This window comes from Anabrus simplex, chromosome 12, assembly GCF_040414725.1.
Source record: "Anabrus simplex isolate iqAnaSimp1 chromosome 12, ASM4041472v1, whole genome shotgun sequence".
Taxonomy (NCBI): Eukaryota; Metazoa; Arthropoda; class Insecta; order Orthoptera; family Tettigoniidae; genus Anabrus; species Anabrus simplex.
In genome coordinates, this window is record NC_090276.1 from 94,974,414 (window position 1) to 94,991,143 (window position 16,730).

The following is a 16,730-nucleotide window of genomic DNA, read 5'->3' on the forward strand; positions in this document are numbered from 1 at the left end:
CCAGATTTTGTCGAAACTAGATTCGAAAGGGGCAAACTTGTTCTGAAAACAAACATGGTTGTGGACTACAATTCTGGAATGGGTGGTGTTGATTCACATGATCATCGCCTTGCATAATACCCCCTAATGAGATGGTATGCCAAAAGGTATAAGAAAATACATGGTTATGCAAAATACTAGCGTCATTCATCACATGTCGAATCCTGGAAATGGGTTGATGTTGCGGTATCGTACTGAAAAGTTTCGCTATTGTGGTCTGTCGTGTGAGTACCTATTGTGTTCTGGTATCCTACTGAAAAGTTTCTCTGTTGTGGTCTGTAATGTGTGAGGTCATGGTCGAGTATCTATTGTGTTCTGGTATCCTACTGAAAAGTTTCTCTATTGTGGTCTGTAACGTGTGAGGTCATGGTCGAGTATCTATTGTGTTCTGGTATCCTACTGAAAAGTTTCTCTATTGTGGTCTGTAACGTGTGAGCTCATGGTCGAGTACCTATTGTGTTCTGGTATCCTACTGAAAAGTTCAGAAAGCTATACTGAAATGAAGCCTCTTAAAAATATTAGTAATTTGGTAGATGTTTCAAAAGTGACAAAGTTCTTCTTATTACTCTGTTCTTTTTTGAGTTGTGTTTCATTTTGCTTGATAGTTTGTCAATGCCGTTTTTCGTGTATCCATTACTGATTGCTATTTTATCCACAAGGTTATTTTTCCTTTTTTGTAAATCTTGTTCCTGATTAGGGCTCTGTTGAACATGCTCAAAAAGAAGCTTTTTTATGCACTGCAGGATGGTGCAAATCTTTCTGTAATGTATTTAAGGTTTGGGTTGGTCCTTTAAAAATTGTGTAGGACGTATTTCCTTTTTACCTTTCTATTGTTAAATCTAAATATTTAGTTTTCTCTTATTTTCAGTTTCAAATGTGGCCTAATTATTAATTTTTCCAGCAAATTGGTACTATTATTAATTTGGTTGTCTATTATTACAAAAATGTCATCTATGAAGCACAATTCCTTTAGAATTGTTTAGTATTTTGTGTTTTTCTAAATGGTCCATATAAAGTTTGGCAACAATACCAGAAGTTGAAGCTCCCATTGTTGGCATATTGAGTTGTTAAATGAGAAGAAGTTGTTATTAAGAGATGAGACATGAATTCCTGTATTTCTTGGATGGTTAGTCTGTTATTCTGCATTAAGTTCTTCTTAACCCTCCGGTGGGTGCGTGGCCACACTCAGTGCAGCAAATTCATTTGTTTTCACTTTGCTGATGAACATAGTTAGTTCCCACCTTGTTCATTATATGACGACTAGGTTTCAACTCAGCTGATCGCTTATCTGCCTCTTGCCAGTCATCTATGGGCTGTTGAAGTTGACAGGTACCGTGACGCCACAACGGGTGAAGCGCACGCCCACTCCCATAGCAGTTTCTTTCGCACTTGGCATAGGACGTGTTCACTCTGTGTGCGATGTTTTTACAGTACGTGCAGCTCATACATTGTGATATAAATATTGTCTGTATAACTCTTCTCGCTGTGAACGTTCAAATATTATTTTTCATATCGGCAAATATGTTTCAGATCAATTTCATTTTAGTAACTATAGCAAATTGTTTCTTGATCTAAACAAACAATTACTTATCTATTGGGCAGCCATAGAGGATATTTTCCTTCTAGACCTTTCTGATGACGATCCAGATCTTCAACCTGAATTCTGCGATGACAAGGACGGCAATCACGGACACATAGTACTTGTGGTGGGGGAAGAAGGGGATAGTGATACGGATCAGTCAGTGGATTCGGGAGCAGGTGAACTAGTCAACGACGGAGATGGTTTCAGATTTTATTTCGTAAAGACTTAGACACAATCTGGTGTAGGAAACCAGTTTTTGAAGCAGGCCAAACTAGGTCCAAAGCCGGTCCAAAACGAGTTGCAAGGGATACTAGAATGGAATTTGATGTGTTTCTAAAATTCTTTGATTCTGATATTTTTGACAATATCATTTCATGAACTAATATATTTATTGACAAATTGCTCTCCACCACCGAATGTGTCTGTGTGAGAGAGTGAGACTGCAATGATAAAACGAGAAGAGAAATAATGGCTCTTTTTGGAGTTTTATTCCTGATTGAAGTGATTAGATACACTTATGCTGAAGAATTATGGAAAGCAGATGGCACTGATATGCCTATCCTAAAAGCTGCATTCAGTCTCAAGCCGTTTCGTTTTTTGATGCGAGCACTTTGATTTGATAATGTGCTCACTCATCAAGAACGACAACAATATGAAAAATTAGCAACTATCAGGGAATAACATACAAGCATCCTGAACAATTCAATCGAATTATTCGCAAAGTGAATTCGTCACAGTAGAAGATTTTGAGGGTGTTAGAGTATCGAGCAGTATATGCCAAACAAACCAGCCCTGTGTGACAGCAAATCATATTACATATCTCACTTTGATCTGTATTGCGGAATTGTGACTGTTTTGATAGAAATGTTACCACTGACAACTAGTACTCCAGTTATGACTTGGCAACATATCTTTATGAAAATGGCCTCATGTTTTCAAGTTTTTCCAAAAAATGTGCATTTAAATGATATTTTGCAGGAGCCGCACTCCATGTAATTTCTCAAGGCACACCCACTAGAGGGTTAATTAAAATGAGTGTTTCTTTAAATGAAATATCAGATTACATGTTGGTGACATAAAAAGGTATTGGAAGGAGGAAATCATCTCTTAAAAATCAAAGTTGAGTTTAATACTAATATGGAATCCCACAATGAAATTTATAAATTACAATGGCTTTTTACATAGTTCACAGAAAATAAACACACGCTTTATTTTACACTGCAGATGAGTTACTGTCATAGCTTCTATCTCCTTGATGCACAGCGATTTAAATTTGTTCTATCTCTATGTGGTTCAAACTGTGGGTCCCACGTGATGTCACAACTGTGCATCTTTCTTGTGATACCTACATCTTATTCTACAAGGAATCTGAGTTGACCAGGACTGATGAACATCATCTTAAAATGTTGTCGAGTGAGGACTTTTGTAGGAATCTAGCAACAGCGAAGCTTCGTTCATCATCTTGGAGTTGGTCCTGACAAGGAATAAGAGATGGCACTCCTCGAAGGGTGTGAGGTCGATGCGGGTGCGTACAAGACCATTCAGAACGGTGGCCCTCTCCAGGTCGAGCCAGCGCTGCAAGGCAAGTTCTCGGTCAGCGATGGGCGCTCCCAGAGCAATGTCCGCAGGGCCCCACAGCGAGAACTCCAGGATGGACTTCACTCGCGACAGCGATCCGGCTTTCTCCTCGGTCAGCAGGTCGCCAACGAGCCGGGCAAGGGGTAAAGAGGGAGGTAGCAACTCGGGCACGGCAACGAGCGCACAGCGACACAGAGAGGCGTCGCTCTCGGCATTGAGCTCATGTAGCACGCAGAGTCGTGGCTGAGGATCTCGCTCTTCACGACACAGCACAAAGCTGGACAAGGAGACAGGTGCCTCCTCTATACCTCGAGCTTGGAGGAGCTTCAAGCCGTTGATGAGCTGGAGCATGATGAAAGTGCCGTCTTTCCAATGTTCGTCCCCCTTGTCTCGGAGAGAGCAGCCATACGACTGGATGGTGTCCACCTGCAGTTTAGTCAGCACGGTGACCCAAGCTGAAACAAACACAATTTGAACACATCTTGAAATGGAAAACTTGTGGGTTGGCCATCTCGACACAGTGACACTCTTGATGTGGGAAGTATTTCTTGAGGTTCAAAACAGACATCAGTTTTCAAAACACTCTTTTAATATGATACCAAACTTAAGTAATTCGTTCTGATTTTTCAATTATCCGTTCCGTGAAACAAAGATTTCTTGCATTATTCGTTCAAATGATGTGGGTCTTCTGCAACTGAAGAAATAATGCCACACAATACGGCAGTGGGGTTTTTGTGTACTTTTGTGAGCACATGGCTATTTCAGCATGATTCCTTCTCTGAACTATTGTGTTTTATCCCACATCATCCATTCCTCAAGGAAACAATTTCCCACATCTACCATGCAAAAGTGTCAGTCTTATCAATGGTAAACCCTTGGTGTAAAAAACAGTATTAACAACATACCTACAGATATTCGTGTTAATTACCAGCAGTAATTAGAGCAAGTACCAGGAAAGCAATTGATGGTGAAGTTGCTTAAGGGACCATCTTCTCAACACATTCACCTGGTATTGTTTAGGGAAACCACAGTAATCACAGAGTGGTCACAACAGTTGGAAGAAAACAGAGCACATTTCGACAGATCTACTTAAAGATGGAATTAGTTTCATCAAATGTTCATAGATGAAAAAAAATCTATGTTATGCCCAGGGTTAGATGTGACACTGATTAGGTTTTCAGCACTTCTCTCAGGAGCAGAGGGTGGGTTCAAATCCCACCGGCAGCAGCCCTGTGGTTTCAAGGGCCGCTTCAATGTGTTAGTGGGATGCTCCCTGTGGAAACTGTTTCCATGCTGAATACTGATCTGCATTTAGCTGACAGATTGTTTCCCAGCCTTTTCTTAAATGATTGCAAAGAAATTTGAAATTTATTGAACATCTCCCTTGGTAAGTTATTCCAATCCCTAACTCCCCGTCCTATAAACGAATATTTGCCCCAATTTGTCCTCTTGAATTCCAACTTTATCCTCATATTGTGATCTTTCCTACTCTTAAAGACACCACTCAAACTTATTCATCTACCAATACCATTCCATACCATCTCTCTGGCAACAGCTCGGAACATACCACTTATAAAGATATTGATTCCCATAGGGAACCTGAAATATTTGTTCTGAATGAGTAAATTTATAATATCAATACAGCTGATCTGTTATTGGACATTATAAATTTTCCAGCTAACTCATTCCTGGTTGCCAGTGTTTTGCCCCAGTGTGCCAAGTTGGGCTCATCAGTTGGTAAATAGCACACCTACTAATACGCATGGCTAATGCATACCGTGGAGGCCACTGTGTACGCTACTTGGAGCCACCAGCAGTGCCAATGTACTATGAGACACTTTGTCTCAAAGACATGTGTCTTGGTAGGTGTGCTATTTACCAACTGATGAGCCCAACTTAGCACACTGGGTTCGAAACACTGACAAACAGGAATGAGTTAGCTGGAAAATTTGTAATGTCTAATAACGGACCAACTATATTGGTATTACATACCACTTAGTTGAGCAGCTCATCTCCTTTCTCCCACGTCTTCCCAGCCCAAACTCTGCAACATTTTTGTAACGCTACTCGTTTGTCGGAAATCACCCAGAACAAAGTGTGCTGCTTTTCTTTTGATTTTTTCCAGTTTTTGAATCAAGTAAACCTGTGAGGGCCCCACACACTGGAACCATACTCTAGTTGGGGTCTTGCCTATATGCCTTCTCCTTTACATCCTTACTACAATCCCTAAACACCCTCATAACCATGTGCAGAGATCTGTACCCATTATTTAAAATCCCATTTATATGATTATCCAAATGAAGATCTTTCCTTATATTAACACCTAGGTACTTACAGTAATTCCCACAAGGAACTTTCACCCCATCAATGCAGTAATTAAAACTGAGAGGACTTTTCCTATTTGTGAAAGTCACAACCTGACTTTTAACCTTGTTTATCATCATACCATTGCCTACTGTCCATCTCACAACATTATCGAGGTCATTTTGCAGTTGCTCACAATCTTGTAACTTATTTATTACTCTATACAGAATAACATCATCTGCAAAAAGCCTTATTTCTGATTCCACTTCTTTACACATATCATTGATATATATAAGAAAATGTAAAGGTCCAATAATACTACATTAAGGAATTTCCCTCTCAATTATTACAGGGTCAGATAAAGCTTCACCTACTCTAATTCTCTCAGATCTATTTTCTAGAAACATAGCCACCCATTCAGTCACTCTTTTGTCTTGTCCAATTGCACTCATTTTTGCCAGTAGTCTCCCATGATCTACCTTATCAAATGTCTTAGATAGATCAATTGTGATGCAGTCCATTTGACCTCCTGAATCCATAATATCTGCTATAGCTTGCTGGAATCCTACAAGTTGAGCTGCAGTGTAATAAACTTTCCTAAACCCAAACTGCCTTCTATCAAACCAGTTATTAATTTTGCAAACATGTCTAAATATAATCAGAAATAATGCTTTCCCCAAGCTTACATACAATGCATGTCAAACTTACTGGCCTGTAATTTTCAGAGAAAATTTTAAGAGAAAAACAGGGAAGGAATCAAGATTTTCTAATATGAAAGCGTTTCTCTTTCATTGGTATCAGCAAGCTCAGGTGTTGAAAATTCTGGTGGATGATAACATCTCGCAAGAAAAAGCTCTAAGCATTGCAGAAAGAATGGGTGTTGAAAATTTTTCGGCTTCAATTTAAGGAGCCTCCTTCGACAAATGTTGCTCCTTCATTTCCATATATGAGCAGGCAGCAGCAAATTAGGGTACATTTTACATGTTGAGGGAGCAATGTACCATTAGAAAATGACTATTCTGTGGCTGAAGGAATAATGTATAATCAGTAGAGGAGCATGTGTTGCCCCTCCAGCTGAATAACTATTATTGTTTTAAAAGTACTGATACTTTGATCTCCCCTTGCGGTTGGGGGCAGTATATCCTGCCTGTCATAAGAGGCGACTAAGAGGGGCCCCAGGGTTCTTAACTTAGGAGCGTGCATTGCCGACCATAGGGCCCTTAGCTGAGTTCTGGTATTGCTTCCACTTACTTGTGCCAGGCTCCTCACTTTCATCTATCGTACCCAACCTCCTATGGTCGACTCTTGTTCTTTTCTGACCCCGATGGTATTAGAGCATTTGGGGCCTAAGGAGTCTTTCATTTTCCTGCTCTTCGAGGCCTCTGTCTTTCTTTAGCCGAAATCTTCATTTTTTTATGTGTCGGGTCTGTCCCAATTTTCCCCTCTAATCAGTGTTAATAGAGGATATTTGCATTCGCATGCAGCTAGTAGGGCAAAATGAGCAGCCACAGACTCATTCTTAGTGTTAGGTTTGTCGGTCTTATTGTATCTGAGTGCTCTATAGGCCGGATTGTAGAAAGCTGCTTTTTTCTGGGCTCCCAGATGTATGGAATTTTGCTTCACGACATTGCTCGCCACACAATACACTTACTAAATCTAACAAAAAACAGAATTATGCCACATTCACATTTAATAATAATAAATTATACCAAATTAGCAATCTATTCAAGAGACAAACATCAACAACACATTCATGCTAATATGTTCTTTAACACTCCCACTCTTAATACCAGATACAAATTCCTTAATTCCCGAGTATATAAACTGAAATGTTTAAACTGTTATGCATGCTACATAGCTCAGACTGGTAGAAGTTTCCTAATTGAATACCAATAACTATACAATGCCCAAAAATACAGCAGATTTTCAGCATTGAGCACACATATGACCACTATGAACACTCATTTTCATCAATAGAGCAAGACATGAAGATTTTACACCAGGCCAACAAAAATAAATTATTACAAAAATATTTATAATGAAATACATAAAAAAATAACCCCAGTTATAATATGAATGAAATATCTCAAAGAATTAACATTCTACTAGAAGAAATTTTCAGTTACAATTTTAAACCAAGCATAACTTGACTTTCTTCACCCTCTAAGCACAACCTCGAACTCCTTCTACCTACTCTCTCACTTGTCACTCCTCTCTCCTCCAAGTCTAGTGTGTTTACTCCCAAGCTTTAGTCAGTGTAACACACACTAGATGCCCCACCGGCCCACGAGGTGATTAGACATCAGATAACATACCACACACTCTGCAGAATTCAACATCTTTCAATATTTAACTACAATTTTTCATTCTTTGGCCAACTGCAGCAATGTTTCAAAGACTCTGCCCTGGTCCATTATCAAGAAGACGCTATTCTACCCCATATTGACAGTAATACACCCAGAAAAATGTTGATATAAAAAGAACTAATCTTAAAACTAAAGAATTCTTATACTCCTTTCACCATATTTTAAATGTGTTTGTCTCAAGCACATATTTTAAGAATACCAACACTGATTTTATAGCAACAATTCATACCTGTCAACTTTTCAAAAACAAAAACCAGGAAATTTTGATACGAAAATCAGGAAATATCAGGAGTTACAATTGGTCAAAATTGCTTATTCTACATATCTTGCGCAATACAGTACTATGATATATCTTCTTCTTTTATGACCACATAGGATCACTTTAGTCAGTCCGTCGTTCAGGTCATTTTGAAGGGATTGTTCAAGCTTTGCGGTCTTCCCAGTACTTCTTCAGACGCTCCGATCTTCGTACCCTTTCTTCAGTTGAAAATATGCATGTTGTTGGTTTGTTTTGTGTAAGGGTAAAGCGGAGGTTTGTATTCTTGAGTTTTGTATTCAATTTTATCCTATTTGTGGTGTCTTCTGTTGTAAGGCCTATTTCCTTCAGATCCTCTCTTACTTCTCTGATCCATTTACATCCTGTTGTGGTATTTTTTGAGACGAGATTGTGTTGTACTAGTTGTTTCAGAAGTCTCGAATCCTGCATCCTCATGATATGTCCAAAGAATCCCAGTCTCTTCTTACGCATAGTATCTGTAATGGGTTCTAGCTCTTTGTACATGACTTTGTTAGGTATTAACCGCCACTGTCCATCTTTCTGGTATTTTTTGTTGATGCAGGTTCTTCCAATCCTCCTTTCAATTTTCTGAAGTCTTTGATTGTTTATTCAGGTGAAAAAGTGTTTCTGCTGCATATGTAGCTTCTGGTTTTATAACTGTGTTGTAGTGTTTTATTTTTGTATTTATTGATAGACATTTCTTTTTGTACATATTCCACGTTAATTTTTTTGCTTTAGCTAATCTATTTGTTCTTGTTTGGATTGAGATTTTTTCATTTAGGTTATGTGTTATTATTTCTCCAAGATATTTAAATTGAGTTACTATTTTGATTTTATTACCATTTATGGTAACTTATTTTAGTTGTGTTGGTTTTCGGGGCATAATTTCTGTTTTTTCAAATGAAATTTTGAGGCCAATTTTATTTGCAATGTTTTGAAGTTCTGATATCTGGGTTTTTGTTTCTTTTATGTCCACTGCTAGTAATGCTAAATCGTCAGTGAAACCCAGGCAATTTGTTTTGATTTTTCGGCCAATCTTTATTTTGGGGGGACATTTTCTAAACCATTCCCTCATTACCATTTCTAGAGCACAATTAAATAATAGTGGTGAGAGCCCATCTCCCTGCCGTAGTCCAGTTTTAATTTCAAATGTCTCAGATGTTTCACCCCTAAAATTCACTTTTGATTTGGTGTTAGTGAGAGTCAATTTTATCATGTTTATTAATATGGGGTGTAGTCCAAGGTGTCTTAAAATTTTGAACAGAGATTCTCTATGGATGCAATCATAAGCTTTCTTGAAATCTACAAATGTTATCAACATTTCTCTATTTGTTCTCCTGTTATACTTGCCGGGCTGAGTGGCTCAGACGGTTAAGGTGCTGACTTTCTAACCCCAACTTGGCAGGTTCGATTCTGGCTCAGTCCGGTGGTATTTGAAGGTGCTCAAATACGACAGCCCCGTGTCGGTAGATTTACTGGCACGTAAAAGAACTCCTGCGGGACTAAATTCTGGCACCTCGGCGTCTCCAAAGACCTTAAAAAGTAGTTAGTGGGACGTAAAACAAATAACATTATTATTATTATTATTATTATTCTCCTGTTATAGTCCATTATCAACTTAAGACTCATGATCTGATCAGGACAGCTCCTCCAGGGTCTGAAACCTCCTTGATATTCTCCTAGTTCTTTTTCAAGTTGTAAACTTATCTTATTAAGGATGATTATTGAAAATGTTTTGTATGTTATGTCTAGAAGCGAGATTCCCCTGTAGTTATTAGGGTCGGTTTCATCTCCTTTTTTGTGCAGTGGGTGAATGACATATCTATAACACTTATTGTCTCAAAGCCCGGCTGTTGCTATACGAGGCTACAAGGCTAAAAATTACACATCTCTATTGTGTCACAGGATGTATGTGAGTGAGATGATCGGTCTGTGATAAGCCATCCGAAAATAGCATGAAATGCATCAACTATCCTTATAATTTTCCTACTTAAGTCCACATAGATCATTACAATGACGTCAATATAAATGTCACGAGTAAAAGTAATGCTGTCATATGAAATGTTCGATAGAATGAAAAACAGCACATATTCTCACTTTTAAAGAAAAGTACTACAGTGTCGATCTAACAGTTCAAAGTTCCAAAGCAAGAATGACCAGGCCGCAGACAGTTGCAAACACTCCTTTGTCATTATTCCATTCAAGATGATGCTTGTTGTTTAAAGGGGCTAACATCTAGGTCATTGGCCCCTAATGGTACAAGATGAGATGAAATTTAATGACAAATGACAATCTGAAAGTCCAAAATTATACACTGACCAGAATTCAAAACATGATGACAAAGACTGAATGAATGGATATGAATTTAAGACAATCAGTGGATCCGATCTGCAATGTCCCACATTTCCAGAAACTAGCGTTAAATAATAGTACAGTACAAGTCCATTATAGCGAGAATTCATAACAGCGAAAAATTTACTCGCTATAGCGGATTGTTGTTATATCTAATCTTTTGTAAAAGTCAGGAAAACCCCAATACACATTAAATACAGCTTGAAATTGCAATCAGTTTGTTCAAAATTTGAGTTTTCGCAGATAATATCCACACTGCGACTTACTTGTTTGTTGTTTTCCGAAATCCGATACTACGCGAAAGTGTGTGTTTAATTTCATTCTGGAAAGATATATATTACCGTATTTCTCCGGATCCAAGACGACCCCCACTTTTTCCTTCAAAAAATTTTAATCAGGCTTAAAAAGTGCTTTGTAAAATCATATGAATGTCTTTTTTATACAGTACGCATTTTCAAACTGTAGACGCCGAACATTGGCATTAGTCATGACATATTTTTCAGGCTGTACAATTATGCTTTATTTCAGCAGGTTTAATAACCATTAACTTAAAATTGGCATCATAATATCGAAGGGAACTCGTTGAAAATTTGCCGGCAGTACACATTCCACGCGTCTCTACAATACGACGACCCATCAGGAGAATATTCTTGCTTACTGTAAAACTGTTACTTTCACTCAGCGTCAGATATAACTGGCTGCCGCTACACGCACGTCTTGGTTGCCAGATTCGGCCAACTTCAGCGGCTAGTGATGTATAGATCCTAATCGCAGACTCTGAAAGTCAACAAACTAGTTTATTGCCCGCGGTATTGCAATTCCGCCCATGTATTTTTGTGCACATACCTCACAATTTTATCTTCGACTTTTTTAAAGCGCCCTTGCCGCGGGCCACTGAATGCATTTTTTGTGCAATACGCATTTTTAAGCTATCTTTGTCTCCACGGTAATGCCGAATATTGGCTTTAGTTAGGTCTATGCCGTATTTTCTTGCAGCTGCACAATTATTATATATTTCAGAGTGTTTAATAGCCATTAACTTAAAATTGGCATCATAACATCGACGAGAACCCGTTGAAAATTTGCCGGCAATACCTGTGCCACGTATCTTTACAATACGACGATCCATCACAAAAATATTCCTGCTGTCTATAAAACTTAATTTTACTAAGCGTCAGGTACAGCAGACATGTTATAACTCTGCTACCGAGTAGCCATGACCTTTCTAAGAATTCGAAGGCTCGCATGTTTTGATGCCATTCTGCAGATTTGAGAAACGTTTTTGAAGAGGATAATAGAATGTCATTCTCTCTTCACTATTTCCCGATATCCAGTGACGTCACATATAGGCACTGTACAACCGGTCGCCGCGGCTAGCGATGTAGGCCTATGATAAAGAGGCGGTCGTTTATTGTCAACGAGTTTTGTGTGCGCTCGCGGGGGGGTGAAAAGAAACAGCGTGGTTATTGCGGTAGTTGTATATCGCAATGCAAGTATCGATTGACAATCTCTCATTCTCGCGTGCTGTATTCATGTTCGCTCACATCAGTCTAGTGGATTCTGGAGACTAGTTGCTAGTTTTGGAGTCTTTGTAGTAATTTAGTGACAGAATTTCAAAGATAGTGACTAGTGACTTTTCTAGAGCTTTTAGGAGCTGTTTGCAGACAATTCTGGTGAATTTTAATTCATTAATTGATAAAAATAGCATTGCGTTTTGCAAAATCGCATGGGCGCATGATGCTATATAATTAATCTACACATTTGCTAAGTAATGGCATCTAAGTGCATGACTGATTGACAGGTGTGGAGCATGAGACCGATCATCTCACTCACATACTTCCTGTGAGGGAATGGAGACGTGTAAATTTTAGCCTTGTAGCCTCGTATAGCAACAGTTGGGTTTTAGACAATAAGTTTTTTTATATATACCATAGTACTCCTATACTGCACAAAACATATAGAATAAGCAGTTTTGACCAATTTTATCTCCTGATTTCTCCTGATTCTCATATCAAAATCTCCTGATTTTTTGTTTTGTAAAGTTGGCAGTTATGGCACTAGAATAGCAGACATGAAAATGTGATTGAATATAAAACAAATTGAATTTCAATTAAAATGATCTTCACTGCAGTAAACTGTAGACTTTCCAGATATATCACCGGCATTTTTTCTGGCTTGCCAAAATCCATTTCTTCCTAGTTTTACGGTCCTTTGGTATAACGATAAATAATTTGTTTGGGATGGTATGCAACATATTAGTGCACAGCAGAAAATCACCATCAACAGTCTCATATGCTCTCGCTCCATATGAACACTGCAGAGAGGTTTGAAATTTAATCCAGACTTTTGGCACGCAATCTAGTGATTATAAATTTAATAGCACCACCTCTCCTACAATGCCAGCCAACATTCTGATGTGAACTCGAACCGGCTAACCACGGTATCAGACCGTTTAGACTTCAATGACTTAATATTCATGTCCACCAGGAAATAAAAAGCTTAAGATGTGCATCGTTATGCAGATCTACATTATCTGGGACCTTCAACTGGCCTACCTCCTACTTGGCACTAGCTGGGAGCAAGCTGCCAGTGGGACTTCTCGTGGGGGCTTGTGACATGTGCAGCGAGAGCCTTGCACTCCCAGTGCATTTCAAAGAAGCAAGAAAAATATTACCGAGGAAAACTTGTTCGCAAACACAGACACAGGTTAAATCTAGAATAAAACAAGCCCAGAAACAATTCATTGATATGAGAAAATTCTTGATACGATCAGACCTCAGCTTATCATTGAGAATCAGAATGAGCCGCTGTTACATATTCTCTGTTCTCCTTTACGGGTGTGAAAGTTGGACCTTGGACCCAAATACTGAGAAACGAATTGAGGCATTTGAAATGTATTTGTACAGATGTATTCCACGTATACCATGGATAATGAAAGTTTCCTAATACTGAGGTCCTTCGCTGGATGGAAAAGCAAAGAGAACTATTGCTTGTTATAAAACAACGAAAAACAAGATATGTGGGACATATTATGAGAGGTGAAAAATACCATTTACTACAATTAATTATTGAAGAGAAAATTCATGGGAAAAGGTCTATTGCAAGACGAAGAAACTCGTGGTTGAAGGATATCCAAAGATGGCATTGTACATCGGAGGAGGTCTTCCATGCTGCAATGTCAAGATCAGAGCTGGTCGTGTGAATCGTCAACCTCTGTTCAGAGACGACGTCTTAAGAAGAAGAAGAAACACAGACAAAACGGCATTCGAATCAGTGTCCACCCAATTCAGTATTAATAAACTTTGATCTAAAGAAACATGAGCCCTCTAGCATACTACTTTATGCATTATATTTCGTTTCTTTTGGAACTACACATTTTTATAGGTGGTTTGAGAGTGACGTTGCTTGTGACTGCTGTAACAAGGTGTCAAATGGGAAAAAAAATTCATTATCAAACTAATAATTAAAGAAAATGCATCTTCCTGATGCATGTAGATATGGATGTACAGTAAAGCCTCATTAATTCGAAGTTGCTGGGTCGCAAAAATCAAACTTCGAATTACGTGATTTCGAATTAACCGCCAACATGTACTTCAGAAATGCCAACCCTTGTGGCGTCATAATATATTCTAAGACCCGTTACTGCATGCTATTAACCTTGATTCACAGTTTAAAGCTCTCAAATGCCATGAAAAATAACTATTTCCAAATTGTATCCAACAAGGTGCATTTACAGTATTCAAATAACGCACTTGGGTAACTCACCGGCAAACATAACCTCACGCAATGAAATCAAAAGAAAGAAAACATGATTCAAAGAACAGGAGAAATCTATACTGGCTCCCCTGTGCAAGTGCTTTATTCATTGGATTACTGTACTGTATGCATTTTAGATGCCTTGTGCTTGCACAGAAGGTACCCGATGCCCTTAAAACATCGTGGCTTATCAAACTTTCCTATGACATGGGGAGAAAGTCTCTCACTTCCATCCACATTACAGCCACAGTACAGTGCCTATAGTTGTACGATTTCCTGCCATGGCACTTCTAAGACCCATTAATGCATCACCTTGATTCTCATTTTAAACTTTTCAAATGCCATGGAAAACACTATTTCAGAAATTTATCCAAGAAGGTGCATTTACATTACATTATTTACATTATAAAACAATGGCACACATAACCTCACGCAACGAAAGGAAGAAAAACAAGATTCACAGACGAGGAAAAATTATGCTGGCTCCCCTGTGCAAATGCTTTACTTTTGGATTACTGTACTGTCTGCAATTTTAGATGCCTTGTACTGACGTGGCATGGAAAGTGCCCCGATGCCCTTAAAGCATCGTGGCTTTTCAAACTTTCCTATGACAGGGGAAGGAAGTCTCGCTTCCGAGTGCACTGCATAGCAACACAGTACATTTCCCGGCTGGCAATTCTCTCCTTTAAAACCATAAGTCCGTTTGGCCTCAGCATAAAAATAAAAAATAAAAAATCAATCAATGCAGTTTCATCGGCATTACAATATTGTTTGGTGCGAACAAATTGATTATAGGCTATAAGCCACGCTTTTTCGCCAACTGTCGGTATCGCCAGTGCTCACGGATTCTACCCCTCTGCACACTTCCTGCTAGGCCTACGTGATATTGTGGCGTTCCTTAAAACACTGAATACAAAATAATTACAATTCTGCTTGAACATAGCAGATGTAAAGCACATTGCAGACACGCCGAAGTAAATGAAAGTGAGCAAAGTTACCCCTGCACGTTCTGGAAGACACGTTCCTTCATGACGCGGAGAAATTTTGAATTTAAATTACTCTGTAAAGTACTATTTTTTTTTTTCAAAATGTAAAGGCAGTTTTGAATTAAAAGTCTGAATTTCGGTAACGGGACCGACATTGTTCTTCAAATTACAAATTATCCGTATTTCGAATATAACGATTTAAATAACATGCAAAACCGTACCTCAAGTTTCCGGGAACGAGAGCTGCTTCGAATAAGGCGAGATTTTGAATTAACCAATTTCAAATTATCGAGGTTCTGCTGTTTACACAAAGAATGACTGAAGTATTTTTGTTATTGTTTGTTAATTGCTATAAAATTTGTTCAAGTGAATTTGGTACCACTTGGAAACAGCTTGCACAGGTTATTTTCCTACTTTTCATTAACGCTGTACAGATTTAATGGGGCAGAGATGTCTAGTGACTATGTTCGCACTAGCTTATATTACCTTGTATGAGGTCGCCTTTACCCTTGGAGTGGACAGAGAGGTATCTACAGGGGACCAGGTCGCTAAATTCCGTAATGGGCACCGGCATCGAACTACCCCCTCTGGTGGGCAGTCCGCTCTGCAGGCCCTGGTCAACGGCAAGACACAATGTCACTTGATGCGATGACCACTGCGCCTGGTGGAAAGTTCTCCTGCCGACGACCACCGCCCTAGACTCGTCCGGAACAACGAAGTCTGTCCAGCACAGGTTAACGGCAGTCTTGAGTCCTCGCAGTGCAACAGGAATAGTGGTCCCCATGTTCACCTGCAAGACAGCACCACATGTTAACTCATAAACGAAGACTTACCGTAACCTCGTTCCTCTGAATACTTTTCTCAAAGATAATACTGGAAGATGAACAGAATATGTTCACCAGCCGTACTGATAGGCTGTGGCTCGTGTTGTCATACATACATCATCATTATAGGCCGTTATGCCTTTTAGCGTTCAGTCTGCAAGCCTCTGTCACCACAATCCTCTATTTGAAACTAGTGCTGTGGCCTCATTTACTTCTATACCTCTTATCTTTAAATCGTTAAAAACTAGGTATAACCATCATCATCTTGGTCTACCTCTACTTACCTTACCCTCCATAACAGACTCCAATATTCTCCTAGGTAACCTATCCTCCTCCATTCGCCTCACATGACCCCACCACTGAAGCCAGTTTGTGCATACGGCTTCATCCATCGAGTTCATTCCTAACTAGCCTTTATCTCTTCATTTCAAGTACCCTCCTACCATTGTTCCTACCTGTTTGTACCAGCAATCATTCCCACTACTTTCGTATCCGTTACTTCTAACTTATGAATAAGGTATCCTGAGTCCACCCAGCTTTCGCTCCCGTAAGGCAAAGTTGGTCTGAAAACCGACCAATGTAAAGATAGTTTCGTGCGGGATTTGACTCCCTTCTTGCAGAATACTGTTGATCGCAACTGTGAGCTCACTGCATTAGCTTTAATAC

At 39.1% G+C, this 16,730-nt stretch overlaps 1 protein-coding gene across 3 annotated transcripts in view; it reads right to left on the minus strand.

The window, feature by feature from the left end:
- Positions 1-2,726: 2,726 nt before the first annotated feature.
- Positions 2,727-16,730, minus strand: part of LOC136884320 (uncharacterized) — a 207,579-nt gene continuing 193,575 nt past the window's right edge. For all 3 annotated transcript variants that reach the window (XM_068229910.1, XM_068229909.1, XM_068229907.1), the window contains exons 10-11: positions 15,727-16,030; positions 2,727-3,654 (exon numbers count right to left, since the gene is read on the minus strand). In XM_068229910.1, coding sequence (XP_068086011.1) covers positions 3,020-3,654; positions 15,727-16,030 — 939 coding nt within the window. In that variant the 3' untranslated portion in view covers positions 2,727-3,019. The remainder of the gene's footprint in view (positions 3,655-15,726; positions 16,031-16,730) is intronic.